The sequence below is a fragment of the Struthio camelus genome, chromosome 3 (assembly GCF_040807025.1).
Source record: "Struthio camelus isolate bStrCam1 chromosome 3, bStrCam1.hap1, whole genome shotgun sequence".
NCBI lineage: Eukaryota > Metazoa > Chordata > Aves > Struthioniformes > Struthionidae > Struthio > Struthio camelus.
This window is the reverse complement of record NC_090944.1, coordinates 115,225,183-115,243,310: the sequence shown is the minus strand read 5'-3', so window position 1 is coordinate 115,243,310 and position 18,128 is coordinate 115,225,183. Positions and strand designations below refer to the sequence as shown.

The 18,128-nt window shown below is 37.9% G+C and overlaps 1 protein-coding gene across 1 annotated transcript in view; it reads left to right on the top strand.

The window, feature by feature from the left end:
* Window positions 1-751: 751 nt before the first annotated feature.
* LOC104140353 (spermatogenesis-associated protein 7-like) overlaps window positions 752-18,128 on the top strand; it is a 41,982-nt gene continuing 24,605 nt past the window's right edge. The window contains exons 1-4 of the mRNA XM_068939834.1: window positions 752-824; window positions 2,666-2,742; window positions 7,247-7,339; window positions 10,445-10,492. Of these exons, the coding sequence (XP_068795935.1) occupies window positions 2,682-2,742; window positions 7,247-7,339; window positions 10,445-10,492 (202 nt within the window). The 5' untranslated portion in view covers window positions 752-824; window positions 2,666-2,681. The remainder of the gene's footprint in view (window positions 825-2,665; window positions 2,743-7,246; window positions 7,340-10,444; window positions 10,493-18,128) is intronic.

Here is an 18,128-nt window from a genome sequence, read left to right as displayed (position 1 = left end):
AAGAACAGTAGCATCTGAATAGCTGCTGAATTATTTAGCAATAGTACTAACATATGATTTTACAGTCTCTATGTGTAAAAAGGATATAAGCTTATGCTAAGGAGCATTGTCAAATTATTGCTTTTAAGAGACTACCATTCTGATTTAGAAACTACATCAGCAAATTCATTGTTTCACTGTCAGACACTGTTATGGAAAAGGATTTCCTTCTAACATCATTTGAGGCCTGATCTTGAAGTTAATTGGCATCACCTTGGATAAGCTTTGGCTCTGTGTTTGCTGTTGTATCCCCACAATGAATCATCGTAACTGGAACACAGTAGGTTTTATAATATCTCATTGGTTTTCAAGAGTACCCCTTACCAGAATCATTTCCTTTTTGTATGGCTTTCTAAGGGAAACACAGCATTCCTAGAAACTTTTAGGACTCGTTAAGTCAGAAATGATTGCAGCTACTGAAACTAGACAGGTTTTTGTCTCATGAGAGAGAAAATGTTGTATATTAGATTTTTTAAATAAAGATATACGAAGCAAAAATGCCCTGCAGTTTAGGCACTGGTCTTGTACTCAGGAAATCTAGCATTCATTTCTCTGCCACTAACTTTCTTGACCTTGTTACAACGAACAAATCACTTAATGCTTTTGCAGCCTCTAAAATGAAGGTAATGCTTTTTTCCCTGCCTACTGTTTATCTGGTTTGCCTACTTAGACTGTAATCTCTTTGACTGACTGTTTATTTATGCAGCACCTGGGACCGCGAGCTGTTTGAGACCTCAGGAAGTCACCAGAGTTCTAACAGCAGCAGCAGCAGCAAGATCACATGAGTAAGTACATTGAATGCAAAAACAGGTGACTAGTTGCTTAAAGGCCTGCCGTTATTGGGAATCTATTCAATCATAACAATTGTTTATCACCTAAGTCATATATTACACATTGCATGCACGTACCAAATTAAATGTATTAGGGTCAAATAGTTGCAACTTACGATATATGTTTGTTCCGTTTTTATCTAGTCCTCATTCAGAGCAGTTTCCCATGATGTTTTTCCACTTGAAATCATGGTGAAGTAATTGCTGAGCAATTCCGTTCCAAAATTGCCCATTAGTAACAGTTTTCTTCGGTATAATATCCTTATATCTGTCATGCCTTTCACAATAGTTGACATAAAAAATACAAGCCAAAAGAAGTGAGGAATTAGCCAGAGATAATATATTTCAAAAGAAAGTAAGAAGTCCAAATGATTATTAGTAATGTATGGTAACGTGCAGCTAAAATCATACATTGTTAAGCCTTAAGCCAGTATATAAAGGTATAATCCAGTTGTTCTGCTTGTTTCTACTATGAGTTGCCCATATTGTGTTGTAACTGCAGAGGGATGTTTTCATAAGATATAAAAAAAAACCTGACCTTTTGATGATTATATTAACTTAGGGACACATGACAATTACAAATATGAGCATAGAGGAAAAGGAATAAAATTGGCTCATATAGTTCCTGTTTATTTCAAAGTGTGTTTGTTTTAAGCCTATGGTTTCAGGTGGCAGAATTTGATCGAAAAAAGTACTTTTCATAGCCTTTCTAGCTTTTGTTTTCTGAGGACACAGTTATGATATTCTCTGCATCTTTTATCTTTAAGAAGGCTGTCCAAGACAGGTGATTTTGCGTAAAACTAAGTTATCAGCAGTGGGCCTGAATTTCAGAAAAGGCTGAGAATGCACACACTGAAAAAACGATTCTTTCTCAGTTGTCACCAAATCAAGATCTGAAACCCATAGTCACTTTCTAAAGTTCTGCCCTGTAGGTTTTGGTTGTAGCTGTATAACACAAGGTTAGTAAAGTTGCGGCAATGCCTTTGAAAGCCAGAAGTTGCCTTCAGATGTGTGCACGAGAACAAAAGTAAAGGTTCCTAGAGTCTAAAACTCTTAGCACAGGAACCTTTACTTTTGAAATTGAGACTTGGCCCCTTAAGCACTTACGGCCTACTGTAAAATTTTTCCCGTAGCTCTTCTGAGATGAATTCAACTGTCAGCAGTGGGACATATCTTCCTCATACTGATAGAATTCAGTGTATCTGGAATTTCTGTACTTGCAGCTTGCCCTTTATTTGAAGTTAGAGGGGACTTGTTTGCTTGCTTTGTTGAGTAGTGTCTGGCTTTTCTATGTCTGGCTTCTGTGCTCTGAGCCTATATTATTTGGTAAAGTATCTTTAGAAAATCTTTTTATGCTATGTTTTTTTTTCCTACTACTTCCCCTGGGCACAAGCAGCACAGTAACATGCTGAGCTGCTCGCTCTTTTGCCTGAAAGATTTATGTTTAGCAAAGGCGGTCTTCCAGATTGCAAAATATGTGACATTTGCGCAATGTCATGGCTCATTTTTGTGGCCTGCAGAAAACTGCCCTGTAGATGCTGTTGTAACAGGGAATTTTCTCTCATAGTGTCTGGTCAAAAAGGTCATACTAATTGGTAGGGCTCAAAACAAACAAAAATAATCTGACAGGGAAAGTAAACTCAAAAGTGCCAGCCTTTTAATACCTATGTCAGTTGTAGCAGAGCGTTCTGGCCAGGAGAGGACTCTTCTGTAATACCCACAGAGCTAGGAGATAATAATCATACTTCCTAATACTTCCTTAATATGTTACCAGTATGTTTTCTTTCCTTACCAAGGGTAACCGTGATAGCCATGGTGCCTACATACTCTCTGATGGGGCCTTTCAGAGGACACATGAGTCTCAAAAGTAGCCGTAAGTATTCAGATTATTACTTGAGGGGTGCCTGCGTGCTCCAATGTTGGAATCACAACTTCAATTTTATGATTTTATTACAGGTACAAATTTTTATCATTGAAACAATATAAAGCAGATCAGTACTTATAATACCTGTTACTACAAAAATCTCATCTGCTTAATTAATGCAACCAGCTTTCCTTTTCAGGATCTTTACCAAGCAGCTGTAGAAGACCCATAGAAAGTCATTCTGCTGCCCGCAACTTCCCTTCTCAGAAATGCTGTTCCACCATACCTTCTCCAGATCCATATAGCTTGGAAGCAGACAAAAAATCCCCCTCATTTTTATCTGCTTTGTACAAAGTCCAGGCACAGTCAGGCACTTCACTCTCTGAGTGTAAAGTGCTGCATTTTGGGACCTACAGGGTGTTATCCTACCTTCCTCCTCTCCTCACCATGCCAAAGGAACCCAGAAGGACAGAGACAAGGACAGCTGCTGTGTTCCCATCGCAGCAGTCTGTCATGCTGGTTACCTATACAAAGTGATATATATATATTCTCTGCAGGGAACAGTAACAGAGACACACCTCTGTTAGATGCTCAAAGCAGAAGCCAAAACTCAATGCCTGCTAGTGCTTCCTCTAGCTGAAAATATGGAGAAGTACTTACCTGTAGGAGAGCAGCTCGGGCTAATTATGCAGCTGAACGAACCAAAGAAGAGGATCTACAACACATTTGTCATTGTCTAGGCCACTGCACTAGGAGATCGTCTCATTGGCTATTGTATATTATCTGTACCGAGGCAAGCACCTGGGACCATAGCCAAGGGCAAATATTCTGCCTTATTAAGCATGAAACACACAGAGTGAAGAGGTGGTCCCTCTCCCCTCCAAATTTAGGCTCTAAACACAAGATGGATGCAAACAAACAGATGCAGGACCGTAATTGCTTCCAGTACTAGGTAGCTGTTTCCTTGCTTTGCTAGAGGATATTTCCCTTCTATCAATTCACAAAAGGCAAAGCCAAGCACATTGCAGAGCTGGCTTCCACTTACTAGTAATGTGATGGGTGGATAAGAATTTCATATTTTCAAGCTTTTGAGGCTGTCAGTAGATGAGGTATTGATTATCACTAAGCATAATTTTTATATGTTGATTATATATACATGTAATTTTGTCCACCATGTTGTGAAATTTCCACTTGCAGGAAAGAGCAGTTGGTAGTGGTATAAAGATAATCTTTATGTGTGTCAGTATAGCCACACTGCAGTTACAGTTGTCTTTTGAAAAAGAGTAAACTAGTTGAAATGTTCTTGACTTGTATAAGAAGCCAGAAGTAACGGCTTTCAATTAACAGTCCGGTGAGGAGCAAAGTCACCTCTTGTGTTTTTCAAAGTGTATTCTTGTTTTTCAGCTACATGGAAAAGACACGTTTTATCACTGTCATTGTGTATCAGTCAAACTTTAATACTGCTACTACTGGATTTATGATATAAGATTATATTTCTGGACATGATAGAACCTCCAGACATGATTTGTAGAAATAATCTGTTGCAATTCAATCAGTGGAAACTAGGTAAATTAGTCATCACACAACTATACATTGAAGGCTATAATAAATTACTAGAAAGTCATTACAAAATAAGAAATAAAAAGAGTCACTGCTGAGAGAGTTGTCACTGTTCTTTATAGCTCATTTGTGGATCTGTGTTTCCTGGAGACCTTTCCTGGTATGTAGAAGCAAGGTGTAAACAAGATCATGAAGATACAATAGTACTCAAAGTTATAGAAAGATTTAGCAGAAGCAGGAAGCTTTTTATTAGAATTCCTATAGGTAAATCTCCACTCATATGTAGAAAATGTTGGAATTCTTAAATTTTGAAAGCTCGAGTAAAGCAACTGGCTGAACGTTTCGTATAAGTCAGTCCTACATTGGACACCAGAAAATTCAGAAATTTGACTCTGTTCAAACGTGAGCTTGAGAAATCTGCTTATCTTTACAGCACACAAAAGGACTGTTTGGGTTTGAAGTGACAGGTCTTTGACCCATATTATATCAACATAGCTTCATACAAGGCTAACAAAATTCCTAGGGTGTTTCTAACAGTTTCCCTCATTTTAACATGTTATGCAAAGATGTAAAATAAAATGAAAATCTGTTAATAAGTGGGAATTTGCCAGTGAGCTCAAATAAGACCGCTCTCTCTGCAGTCTTTTTTGTGATATTTAGATGACCCCCTCATTTTAATGTTTTTTATCCTCACAACATCTCCTTTGAGATATAGATGTGTTCTTATATCCTCTTTTCAGAGGAGAGATTGAGACACAGAGGGAGGCTGAGTGACTTGCCAAGGATCAACAGAAAGCTGCTGGCAAAGAAGAGACCTTGCTTTTTCTTTCTTACATAGGAATAACCACAATGTAGTTTGTTGCACAATGTTAGTAATTTTCTGGACCCAAGACAGAGTTAGATTTTATGAAAGACAAAAAATTAAATTAAACTACTACTGCCTTGTGTATCTTCAGCATTTCAAATTCAGGGCTGTAATTCATTTTGAGAAGAATGTTATTTTTATAAATGGATTTTCCATCCAGTTTTAATCCTCTGATATTGTTTGGATTATCACATTGTTCTATCTTGCTCTCTTTTTCATTGCATATATTGAAATAAGGCTGTCATTGCAGATCAGTGAAGGATTTGAGGCATTTCCCAAACTAATACTTTCTTCTCCTTAGAGACAAGACTCTGTATTTGTTGTGATTTAGGGTATTGCTATTACTTGAACTCAGCAGAGCTGCCACACTTTACACCAGCTAGGGATGTTGCTGGATATTTACTAAAGAGCTTGGTCCAGTTACTTCTGCCAGCTGGAGTTTACAGAAGAATTGGCAAAACTCATGAAAAACTCATGAAAACTCATGAAAACAAACTTGTGAAAAAAAGATTTATCGTGGAAAAAAACATAAAATCTTTTAAACAGAGTGGAACTATTTTAACTATTTGAATTCTGTTGTGTGGTACTAACACCTATGAGTGGTGTTACTGATTGAAATTGAACTCATCGTAAATGCTCATGATTACTAAGTTTATGAACTTTGTATTTGTCTGCTTCAAATATCAGATCCCATTGTGGTACCTGTCCAACTGAATTTCATTGTGGCAAGACAGAGATGCAGTTGGTCAGCATTCTGCACTTTCTCCATTGTTTTATAACAAGTATACAGTCATTATTTCTATTGATGTCTCTACATGTGTTTACATGGTGGTGTAAACACTCTGACTGTGCTTACATGTTCCATGAGCAATCAGAACTGATGGTCCCGGAGGTGAGTTAACACTAGCCTTCTGCAGCTGATCGTGCTGGGATGTGATGCTGTACCCGGACAGCCTATTGAAAGCAGAACTTCATGCTGATGCCCGTCTAGGAGACCTCTAGCTACTCGAAGGAACACATTATTACCTAATACTAAACAAAGCAAAGAAATATGGTATTAGGTCTTCTATCCCACTCTCTCTTTCTCCAAAAGATGACAAAATAAATTGAATATCATCACACTCCCTGGCAGTGAAAAATAGTTTGTAGCACTTTCTCACTTGGTAGGCAAGAGATTTAGACAAGAAAAAGCAACACAGCCAAAAAGCAGCCACATCAAGGTTAGAAAGAATAATTCCCAGCCTCTCAACCCAATGCCTCCTCTTCTTTCAAAATTCAATACAGAGTTTGAAACTAAGGCATTAACTAGTATGGTACATTAGGGACATGAAGGATGGAACACTCAGTCATTTACTTCATTCTGTCACAAAGCCATATCTGAATGGGTTGGACTGACTGTCTCAGTGTAAGGACTGTCCTACATGTGTGGATGAAAGGCCAAAAGCAAGTTAGATTTCTAGTCTCCATTATTCTGTTTATTTTTTAATATTATTTGCTAACAGGTTTCCATCTACAAATCCTGTCTGATGGTTTGAGAAAGAATCCAGAAATGGAATTTTGTTCAGAAACAGGTTGAAGTAGAATGATGCATCTCAGCCTCACTACCAGTTTAAAATTTAAAGGAAATGAATGCTTATGTGTTTCTTGTCTTTTTCATTAGGTTAATGAACTCTCTGAACCCATATATTGACACTTTCGTCAGATACAGAGACAGATTTCTTGCAATTTTCCAAGTCTTGTAGGTTAGAGATTCAGACAAGTGTCATGTTCACTTTGTGCATAATACATTTCTGTTCTACATTTGGGGTTATTTTCTGGGCCTAGTTCTGTCTTTGTTTAGATTCAGTCCATTTTTCTTCACAATAGAGTGGTAGAAATAGGCCTGCTATTACCAAGCTGTAAGATATTCATATACAGTTTTTACCTAGGTTTATCATGTTACTTTTTGAAATAAATTGAAGAAAGAACGTTGACTGACTTCATTTTACTGCAAGCAGGAGAGGATAAATATTTACATGTTTTTAGAGCTATTACTGCCTGCAACATTTCTTGCCCATTTAATGAAAAAAGTTTTTTTCCCTCTTGCAGCTTTTTCTCCCGGATCTTCCTGTAGGCTCTCAAATCAGTACATCATTCAAGATCATATGGCTGCTCATTACAAGAAACTGATGTCTGCCAAAGGTTTGTAAAATCTTTAATGATGACAACATCCATGTGGCTGGTAGCTAAAATCATAGTAAAAGCTATGCTGATTGCCCTCACTTTGGGCTGGCTGCTGAATTTCTCCCCCTTTCTTTCCCTACCCACCCACCTCCTGCTCATTAACTCAACAGATGAAGTAGAATTTAAAATTGAAGCATGATATAGTATGTGCTAAAAGAGGAAATATGTAGAACACTTAGTTGGAGCTGTAACCTTGTCTTGGGAAAAGCAGTCCTAGCTGTTGAGAGACTACAGGCTCTCTCAAAGTCTACAGGGTCAAACTGTTCCCCAGAATGACAAGTTCCTGCCAGGAAGAGAAATACTAATTAATTCCCTGCCTTATTTTAATAATGGTTTCCTGGTGTTTAGATGTCTATGGCATTTGACTAATAAGAAAGGAAAAATTAGAGCTAGCCTGTGTATGTGTTTAATAGGGAAAACCCATTGGAAGAGCAGCAGTGAGAGTACTGCTTTAGAAATCTAGAAGGTTACAGGAATGGTACTAAAAATCCTAGAGGAAAATTCCCTTAGCATGCAAACTCAAAGTTTTGTTTGAGAGAGATCTTCATATGCTATCTCTTCTGTAAACAGTTGCAAACTGCTAGGAGGAGAATTTGGAATTAAGAAATTTCCTCTACCTGGTCTCTGGTCTTGTCTGGAGCTATGTAAAGTTCCGGATGCATCGGGTGCAGATTGAAACAGTTGGAGTGAGTGGTCATAACTATAGTTATGTTACTGCGAGTCCTTGGGTTCCCAGGCTTCCTAAACAAACAATTCACTGATAACATGGAGTGAGCCTTATAACAGCCCATACCTGTTGAACAATAGATCAAATAGCTGCTGCTACCATCTTTCCCCAGGAGCCCAATCCTTTCAGCACTTTCCAATGCCAAGTGGTCTGTCTTAAACTACCTGGCTCAAATCCAGTGAATCATTTCATCATGGAATCAGAACCACCATTTAAAAGTTGCATGCTGCTTGCTACAGTTCATTACCATCCTGCTCGTTTGGGGGATTGAGGCTGGGTTGCTGGTATACACCCGGTTGTACTTAACTGACTTTTGCTCTTGCATGGCTAATGTCATAGAAACAGTGAACACTTAGGACTGCAGAACTCAAATCCTGGTGCTTTGCTCTTAAACATACAGATACAGTATAGAAATATAATTAATATAAATATAATTGCAACTTGTTTTATTATCAACCGGGGAAGCCAGACATCTTGGTTTAGTGATGTCTGAGGGAGTAAGGTTCCAAAAGTAAAAGGAAGAAAAAACCTCAAAGGTGTTTTTTAAATCTTTTTATCTGTTGTATTTTAAAGATCAAAAGAAAATATACAGAAGAAATTCTTAGCATAAAAGGCAGGTACTTTGTTTCCAAGCAGGTTTCAATTTTCTTCTTTCAAATGTCAGTCCTGCTTGTCTGTAGCAGAATTCAGTCAAGTTGGAAAGATTTTCTCACAGTGGTTGCTAAATTCTCTAATTCTCAGGTGTTTCACTATCTGAAGTTATAGTTCTCGGAAGTTAAATTTGGAGTATATTAGAGCAAGAACCTCTAATATTAGAACACATACTCTACTTATTATAATGCTTCATCATTCCTTACAGGCTCTCCTTGTGGGGCTAAACTTTCAGAGAAATGTTAAAAACTATAATACTGCAAGGACATCCTCTTGTAAAGTGAAAGCTTAACACAGATGTTCTCCTTAATGATATAACATACTCACACAGCTATTTTCGTAATACCAGTTCTCAAGGGCCCACTTCCAAAGGGATGATAAAGCATCCAGGTTCTCTTCTGTGTATCTTGATACTCAGAAGGGCTGAGCTGCCACATGTTCCAAACATCCTTGGAGGAGAGAGATAATAGGATTTTGTGCCTCTGAAAAATCTGATCAGGATTGTCTAAAGGCCTTCTCCAATAGCCTTCTAAACATTCTCAAATCTTTTTGAAATAAACCTATCTGGACTCACTTCAGTCAGCAGCTAGAAGGCAAATACTCCTGCATATGTGAAACATCATTTGGAACACTTGCACAAGCTCAAATTTACTGTAACATTTAGCAATAGCCACTCAGCTGTCTTGGATGAAAATGTAGCCACTGTCCTTCAAATGAAACTGGAATGCTGAACTTCTCCTAAGTGATTACTTTTTCCTCAATAGTCAAGAATAGTATTTCCCCACATACTGCAGCTGTGCTCAGGTATATGGAATCATGCACATAACTCTATCAAGGTCCATCCTATCTCTGTATGGACTTACTGAAGGGTGTGCAGCAGTGGAGTGACAGGGCTTGGTTCCTTGATTCACCTTGGTTCATCTGATTTAACCTTTTAAAATGAAAAGTGAATTACCAAATAGCAGAAGAGGCTGTGTGCAAAACTGCCTATGTAATCATCTAATCAAAAACTTTTATTGCTAGAAGGGTGATGAAGAACTGATGACTTTGAGCTTAGGGACAAACTGAATCTCCCTGTTACAGCGTATCTTTACAGTTTCCCCTGACTGATAGCAGCTGTACCATCCAGCCCTAAAATACAAACTTTCTGGGTAGCAATAGTTGCTGATACAAAATATAGACAGCTTTTCTTAACTTGAAAACTAAAAAAAAAGTTAGTAAAGCTAGCTTTACTAGCTCTTATTTCCATACATACGTAAAGATGGGCTAAAGTCATGAAATCCATATCCGGATTTGATACTGAAACGGCAACAGTGCAGCAGAGGCACTTATCCTAAGCTTTTACCTGGCTAAAGACAGGCTGTCAAGTCCTCAATTGGTGTCATATAGCATAACTCAACTGACTCCACCACGCTTCACTACAGTTAAGCTAAGGTAGCTTATGAGAGCTGACTGCCAAGAGAATGGCTGGGAACAGGGAGAAAATAGTATAGACCGGTAGTGAAACAATACGATTTAGTGGTTTGTAAATACACAGAACAACACTGACATTGTGCAGACTGGTACCACATTTCCCCAGTGAATTCAGCACTGAGATGGCCAATCCATCCCTATCCATTTTAGTCAGATTATTTGTGATGTCAGTGTTTCATTGGACTGGACTTTTTTTGTTGTTGTTAATACAGCTGCTGTTGATTCATCTGCACCAAGGAGTTTGCATACCAGTGTTAAATGTGAGTATAATTTTATTTTGTTTTCAAAACATGTCTGGCTTCATTTGTTTGGTTTAGAAATATTTGTCTTCTTTTTTGATGAAGGTGTTTTGGAGCAGCATTGGATGCAAAAATATGCATCATTCCAAGTGTGGTTAAGATAATGGTAGATGATAATTTTAACTAACAATTGATTCATGTTTGCACAAATGCATGCTAACTCCCAGACACTGGGGCTCTTTAACGTATATATAGCCTTAAGCAGCATGGTTGGTTGAGACAAGAATTGCTTGTTTAGTTTTCCGGTCTAAACTCAGAATTATTGTCTATGTGTATACTCCAGAACCGCCTGGACCTTTGAATTCCTTGATAATCGACATTATATTTTTCATTTCCTTCAGTGCTTCATGTGTCTCTGGGCATCAGGTATACAACAGCTGAAATAGTTTTTGATAAATTAATAATTTTTTTGTACGAGAACATTACGCTGCACCTTAACGCCACCTGTTGGCTGAAGCCTGCAATGTTCAATGTGTAGGCAAATTCTTTCCTGCATTTCCTTTCTTGAAAGGAGAAAACGTTGATGGAAAGCAATGAATTCATCCCCTTCCCTGGAAAGAGTATTTACTGTGGAATGGGCCTAGATTTCTTCATTCACCAGGCTGAGAGGCATATCCTACTTCTCTGTTTTATAGTGACCTACATGGGAGCAAACACCCTTTCTACACAGAAGACTTACATTTTAAATCAAATGTTACAAGATGGTAAAAAGATTAGCATCTATTTTTCCACAGTGAATGCATAGAGGCATATTATATGTTAGACATCTGCAGTAGAATATTGCTCTTATACTGCTGAGTAATAATGTAGCGCTGTGTTTGGATTTTTTTTACATTTAGAAGCCTACATGAGTAAAAGGCTCCTGGTGCAAATAGAAGTCATGATGTAAGATTCTCAGTTGGAGGAAGTGAGGACTGAAAATGGGACCAAATATCAATTTTGTCTTTTAGCTATTAGTATGCCAATCTACTTTGTAATTGGGAAATTGGGAATTGGGAATCTACTTTGTAATTACGAAATGGCAATCACCTTTGTAATTTAGTATTTGTCTTTACTTAAAGATACTATGTATCAGCTAAGCACTTTTTTCTGACAGGTTAGCTTCTGTTTAGTATTTGCATATTCAAAGATACAAAGTAAAAGAAGGTAGTTTTGCCAGCCTAGTAGAATAATATTGAGGACAAAACTAATTTTCTGCTTAGTAGAAGATTACAGTATTTTCTTCTTTTCATGTAAAATTCTCCCCCATGACCATCGCCCACTATTGGTACTACTAGTTACTAAGTATGGTGTGTTTTTAAAACCTTGAAATTTATCAGAACGCACAAGAAGTTTGACAAATGCACATTCTGATACAACTTCTTACCAGTTCTCTGTGCATGCACTCTTGTAAATATATCCTTGCTTTCCAAATGTATGATCTATGTTGGATACCACCTGTTTCACTCATGGGCTGCAAGAAGAAAATATAGGTCATTCCATAATGATGCAGGCATGTGCAAACCTACTGAAGATGAAAATTCAAACAGCTGCCCAGATTAATTCTGAAAAGACAGAAGAAATACAGTATACAGTGCTTTGTTTCATTTTCAGAATAAGTGCACTGCAGATGAAGCACTGTGTAAACAATTAGCTCTTTTGACAATCTGAACATTTATAAGATGTCTGTGTTGTAGCACTTTGGATTAATGACTATGTAGACAAGACGGAAAACCTGCAATGTACAGGACTGCCGCCTGAATATCTTCAAGTATATCTTGGATTTTAAATTCCAGGGTTTATGATCGTATGGTTCTAAATTCCGTACTTTATTGTTCTGTATTTTATTGTATTCTGTACTTTATTTTATTTTTTTATTGTCTAGCACTTTTGCTGTGTTAGATATCATAAAATTACCAATGTTGCAGTTGATTAAGTGTCATTGAATTAGCTGTAGGTATTTCATATAAGACAGTCTTCTAATGACCTTTAAAACTGGTTTATAAAGCACTGCAAGTGGTAGCATTGTTACAGTGCAGAAGTGACAGTGTAATAGACATTCCTGAATTAAAATGGAGTTTTTACATCAAGAGAAATTTGAACTCACCAAAACAGTGCATTAGTATCTGACCTTTGTTAGTCATAGCTTTACTACCTAAAATTCTAATAAAACAGCATAAAAATACAATATTCCTACATTTTCTGATATAGCAAACCTGAATGTAGTTCTGCACAAGCTTGTTGCAGCTCTTCAGAATTACTTATGATGCTGTACAGTCATAAGTACAGCCAATGACAAGAATGGTAAAGACTTTACATATCACATGTTGGTGTCGAAGGAAATCCTTGGCGCAGGTACATTTCCAGTATGCAATAGCAACAGCCTTTTGTTAGTGTTATGAGTGGGCAAAAGTAGATCAGAAGATTTTCATTTGTCAGATTGTGAGGGATGGACCAAATTGTTTCAAGGTGTAAGAAAAAATAAGAGTGTTGGTTTCTTTTTGGAGCTGCAATATTCTTTCTAGTGAGGTGCACAGCTAGTCATGGATTTTTTTGTCTTATGGGCTATTCTTGTTGGAGAGTTTAATGCTTTTGCTTCTGGGTTTAGGAAGTAATATCAAATTTTCAACTATCAGGTTCAATTCTTTGATCAGGAAAAACTTGAAAAAAGACTTTAATTTGTGCCATGACAGCACTGTAGTTCTTTACTACTTCTTGAACAATGATGTTTTTTTTATGATGGATTGTAATAGTTTCATACAGGGTTATATAGATCTTAAGCAGCTTGATTCTGCCGTGATAAAATCATGCAATTAATGAAGACAGGTGGGTAAAGAACTGTAAGAATATGTGAGGTCTCCACAAGGTTCACCTCTGGCGCTACCTAGGGAAAAATCATCAATTTTTGTGAAATAGTAGCTGTATCTCTTTACATTCAGAATAGCATTCAAAACTGCTGCTGAAATTGCATGATCTTGTAAAAAAAGTTAAAGAGAAACAACTGACACAAGGCCTCCTGAGCAGTCCTCTCTCCAGCATATAGCTGGCTTTGTTAAAACAGTAAGACTGCATCTTTGGTGCTCTCGTGCTAATACTAGCTGCCCATTTTTCAGTTCTCGTCAAAGGATGGAAACATGTTATCTATCCCCTGCCTTAAGACTGGAAGTATTAGCTTGAGGTGCATCAGAGATCAGGAACATGGGAGATACAGGTTATCATTATAAGCATTCTTGTGGAGATGAAGTTAAACAGAACTGTTTTAAAAGTCATGAAAGTGGCATGACTTAGGAAACTACAGTGAAAACAGTGATTCAGTGACCAGCCCAGTACTGAAAATGTCTGAAGTGGAAGACGTTTACTCTTTTTACTCTCAGCAGAAGTCACATTTGCTACAAAAAGCGTCTGATGAGTATGGAAAGAGCATAAACTGTGCCACTGAACCTACCAGTTTCATAAGTGTCTGAGTGATGAAAACCAAGAATTTTTGTTGCAAAGGAAATGCAAAAGTTCTGGAAAAAAAAGTAATTCCATTATGAGGCATTTGTTTTATTCCAATGGCAGGGAAAATCTAAAATCATTTTGTTTGAAATCAAATATCTTATTTAAAACCAAACTGAATTTGAGAGTTAAACTTATCTGTGACTCCTAGGAAGTCCTACAGATTCCTCAGTTATTAGGGATTAAGAGCTACAGCTGAATTACATTCTTGGAGCTTGGAAACATGAGACAGAGTTCCCATGGTTTATAAACTCCAGAATTCTCTTCCAACCAATGTTTCTATGATACTATACTGCTCTGTCCCAAAACCTAAAATCCCCAGATCTCAAGTTTGAGTCAGATCTCCTGAGGCTGATCAGCTCAGTAAGAAGAGCAGAAACCTTGGCTGACCTGCACATGAAGCTGTCCCACATGAGCTGGCTGGAAACTAGGAAAAACTTAACAGAAAAACTTAACACTTTTTGAAAGATTGATCAAAACCAGTCCTAAACTGGGGAACCCATAAAGGTAAACCCAGTGTTCATGCAGGACAATGAGCCACCCGGATTGTTAGCTGATTAGTCCAGCAGTCTCTAAAAATCCCTTACTGAAGCTCAGCTCTTTGGTTCCATCACAGACTCAGTCTACCTGTCCCAGGAAGTGTGGCTGTCTGGGGCACCCTACCCTAATTCTCTTCCGACTCTTTCATTCCAGGACAGGAACGAGAGCAGCTCCACCAAGGCCTGCTCTGATATATGGTTTCTGTCCATTTTGCAGTATCTGCTGTGCTTCCATCAGCCATATTGGATGGCAATCCAGGAAAATAAGCTCACCAGCGCTGTCGGTGGTGAGAAGCCTTGGTATGAAGTGGTCAGCTGCTTCAGGCTCACTCTGCACAATTTAAAGAATCTCCTGACGGAAGAAAATCTGGAGTAAATCTGGCTTTCTGGGCGCACTCTTGGGTCGCCAAGTCCTTGGTATTAGGACAAAGCTATTCCCTCTCCTCTCTGTTGAGCTAGCATTTAATTGCCAAGCCAAGGTCCACTACTTATAACTTGAAGATGAGCTCCTCACACCATTGCGTGTTCTACACCGTCCCCTTGCCCTTCTAGGAGTACAGTGTATGCATTTTACCCAAAAGGAATTATGAACAATATTATATGTAAGTAAATGCAGCTAGATAAGGCACACTGTTTCTCCTTCGCACTGTCCTGCTCTGACTCATTTTTATAAATATGAAACCCAAACATACATATAAGTGTGTGCAGATACACATACGTGCTTTAGTAATTGGAAAAAGGAATGTTAGAGTTCTTGAAGATGTCTTATTTTTCCATCTCCCAACAGAGCACTTTAGTTTGTAGATATGGCACACAGTGTTCTTTTTATAAACTGTGTTTTTCTCTTTCTAATTTTCTGCATGAGACAGACATTAGTCAAAATAATAATTTCCATTTGGGTTTTTAAACAGTTTAAAACTTAGTTTCTGTGTGACTTTTGAGACAATAACACATGTAAAAAAGAACAAGTTGTTTCTCCAAACAGTTCAACAAAATATGAAATTGCAACATTTTATCTCAGGAAAGTTACAGTTTGTGTGAATAATCTATACAGTCAATTATATAAACATAATTTTTTCTTTATAGGATGTACAAATTTTAGTTGTCACTAACCTTGGGCAATTGAACAGATCAGTTAGCAATCAGTGAAAATTAATGTGTTTATATATGCAAACATCAATTTTCTATCATTGCAAGTTTATGGAACGTTAGTGAGATGGTTTTTAATAACAAATTTTGCAGACTGTAAAAAGAAATGTGAATCTATATTAAAAGGGAGCTGCAATGAAGGGAATGAGATTTGATCAAATGTATGACTCCACTGCATCATTCAGCTGTCAGTGATTAATCAACTTATCTGGTTCATAAATTATTCTTCTCCCACTTCAAATTCTATGCTAGCACTAGAGACACCATTTGGGAGTCTGAGTTCCTTTATGGTGGCCACTGCACAGTCTAAAGACTATCTTTTGGGGATTTCTGGCTAAAATTATACACCAGATAGAACAGAAGTATGCATGTGTTATTATCCTCTTTTATGGAGAGGAAATTGAAACACAAGAGATTAATAAACATACCTGTGATCATACTGGAGCTTGTTATAGAGCTAGCAGTTAAATGATGATTTCTAAGTCCTACTTCAGTGCTTTAAACACACACTGAACATCCTTCCTATCTATGACCATAAGGACCATAAGGAGAGAAAGGGATGGTCAGATACCGGTGTAGAGAGACACTCAAGGTTCATGAGGCATTAAGCAGGATAGATTTAATGAAGGACTTACTGCACAGGGAGCCTGGGAACCGTGTAGAGGGGTCACTGATGGGAGGCTGCTGGATGCACAGGTCAGATAGCCAGGCATGACTCAACTTGTTGTATCCTAAGGGCCCCTTAAATCTACTAGAACTATTTCTTTATCTCAGCTGTGCTAACCTTGGGTAGCTACTGGCTGTGAAGCTGCTAGACGTTGTTGACAAAACAATATGCTTGTCCAGCCTTGACACGGTTCGGTCAGTGTGTAGAGCGCACACTCCGGGGCTGCTGTCATGTGCTCTGCCAGGCACCTGACTCCTTGCCAGATCTTCCGTAGATGTTCTCACTACACCATCAATTTCAGAGTCAATGATGTTGAAAGAAGTATTTATAACTGTGGAGGAAGAAGGTATTGGGAGCTCCTGGAATATGCAAAGGACAGGAGTCTTGTCATAACCATTGTGCATTGATGCTATTTTAACTTTGCATTCTTATTCTGCTACCAAAAGGGAAAGCAGCATACTTCAGCAAACTGTGTGTAGTTTAAACAGGGATGAAGGAATCTTGACATTTCTCTGGTACTCCAACTTCTAGAATTCCATTCCTCCTTGCACACCATAGCTACAATGTTGGTAATAAAGTCCCTGCCAACCCATAAAGAACTGCTCTTATCCCTCTAGTAGCTTTAATGTTCCTGTCAGCAATTTGCAGATAAAAATAAGTCTTCTACTTCCAGTCTTACCAGCTATGAGGAATGTTTTTTTTAATCACAAGATATATAGAATTAGTTCAATTAACAAGTGACTTAGCTATATGAAATTTTGTTTGCCAAAATAGTAAAAATTCTGGAATAAATTCCTTGCTCCTTGGCATACAGCAGAATTGACAACTAAGCATCCCTTCACCCACTCCAGTTTGGCTTCAAGTAAGTGATGAAAATCTGTATCTTGGCTAAAAGAAATTTTACCAATTTTTGAGCTATTAGGAGATCAAAATCTTGAAAAATCATGAGCAGTAATGCTAGATTTATTCTTCTGTTGGACCACCTTTTCACCGGTGTAAATTGCCCTTGTAAATTTGTGCTCGTACATGAGGAAGGGAGATCTGGCTTTTCATATCAGAAATGTGCTGAGATATGCTTCAGGTGAGAAACAGGCTGGAAAAATGGGAGGTGCCCTGTGTGTCAGAGTTTGCTCACATTTGCTTTTGTGGGAAGTTGTAAATACTTACAGGTTAAGAGGGAGTGGCAGTGACAGAGTTGTGAACCTTGTATTTGGTGTAAGTGTGATTTATATTGGTTGAAAGGTTAAGAAAAATGAACTACTTTCCCTGCATAAGTAAAACAAATGCCAAATAAGGTAATTATGTGCTAGAATGAAAGAAAAGATTGTGTTCTCCCTTTAATTTGGTACAGTCTGTGAAGGAATTGTGTCAAGTGCTGCCAGCTCCATTGATTTCCAGGAGTTTGTTAGTGAGGCAGAACCAGTTGCAGCAGACACGGCTTATAGCCAAAGACTGCAAGTTCAGAATTTGCAGATTGAATGATTCGTTACGGAGGGCTTCTTCCTTCTTGCCTTCCTCTTGAGAAAATTCCTGCTAATGTCCCTGTGAGCACTTGCATTAGTAAAATGAGCAGAATTTGGTATGGGATTAGAAAACAAAATGGTGAACAGCAACATTCAGTGTCACTTAGGAGTGTTTACTGAGTATATCTGGCATTTTAGAGGTTTTTCTTCCCCTATAAAATCATCGTTATCCTCTCACTTTATAGTATTGCAGCATTTAAATATTGATGAAAGCAAGTAGTGCTGAAGCAGAGCTTTGGGCT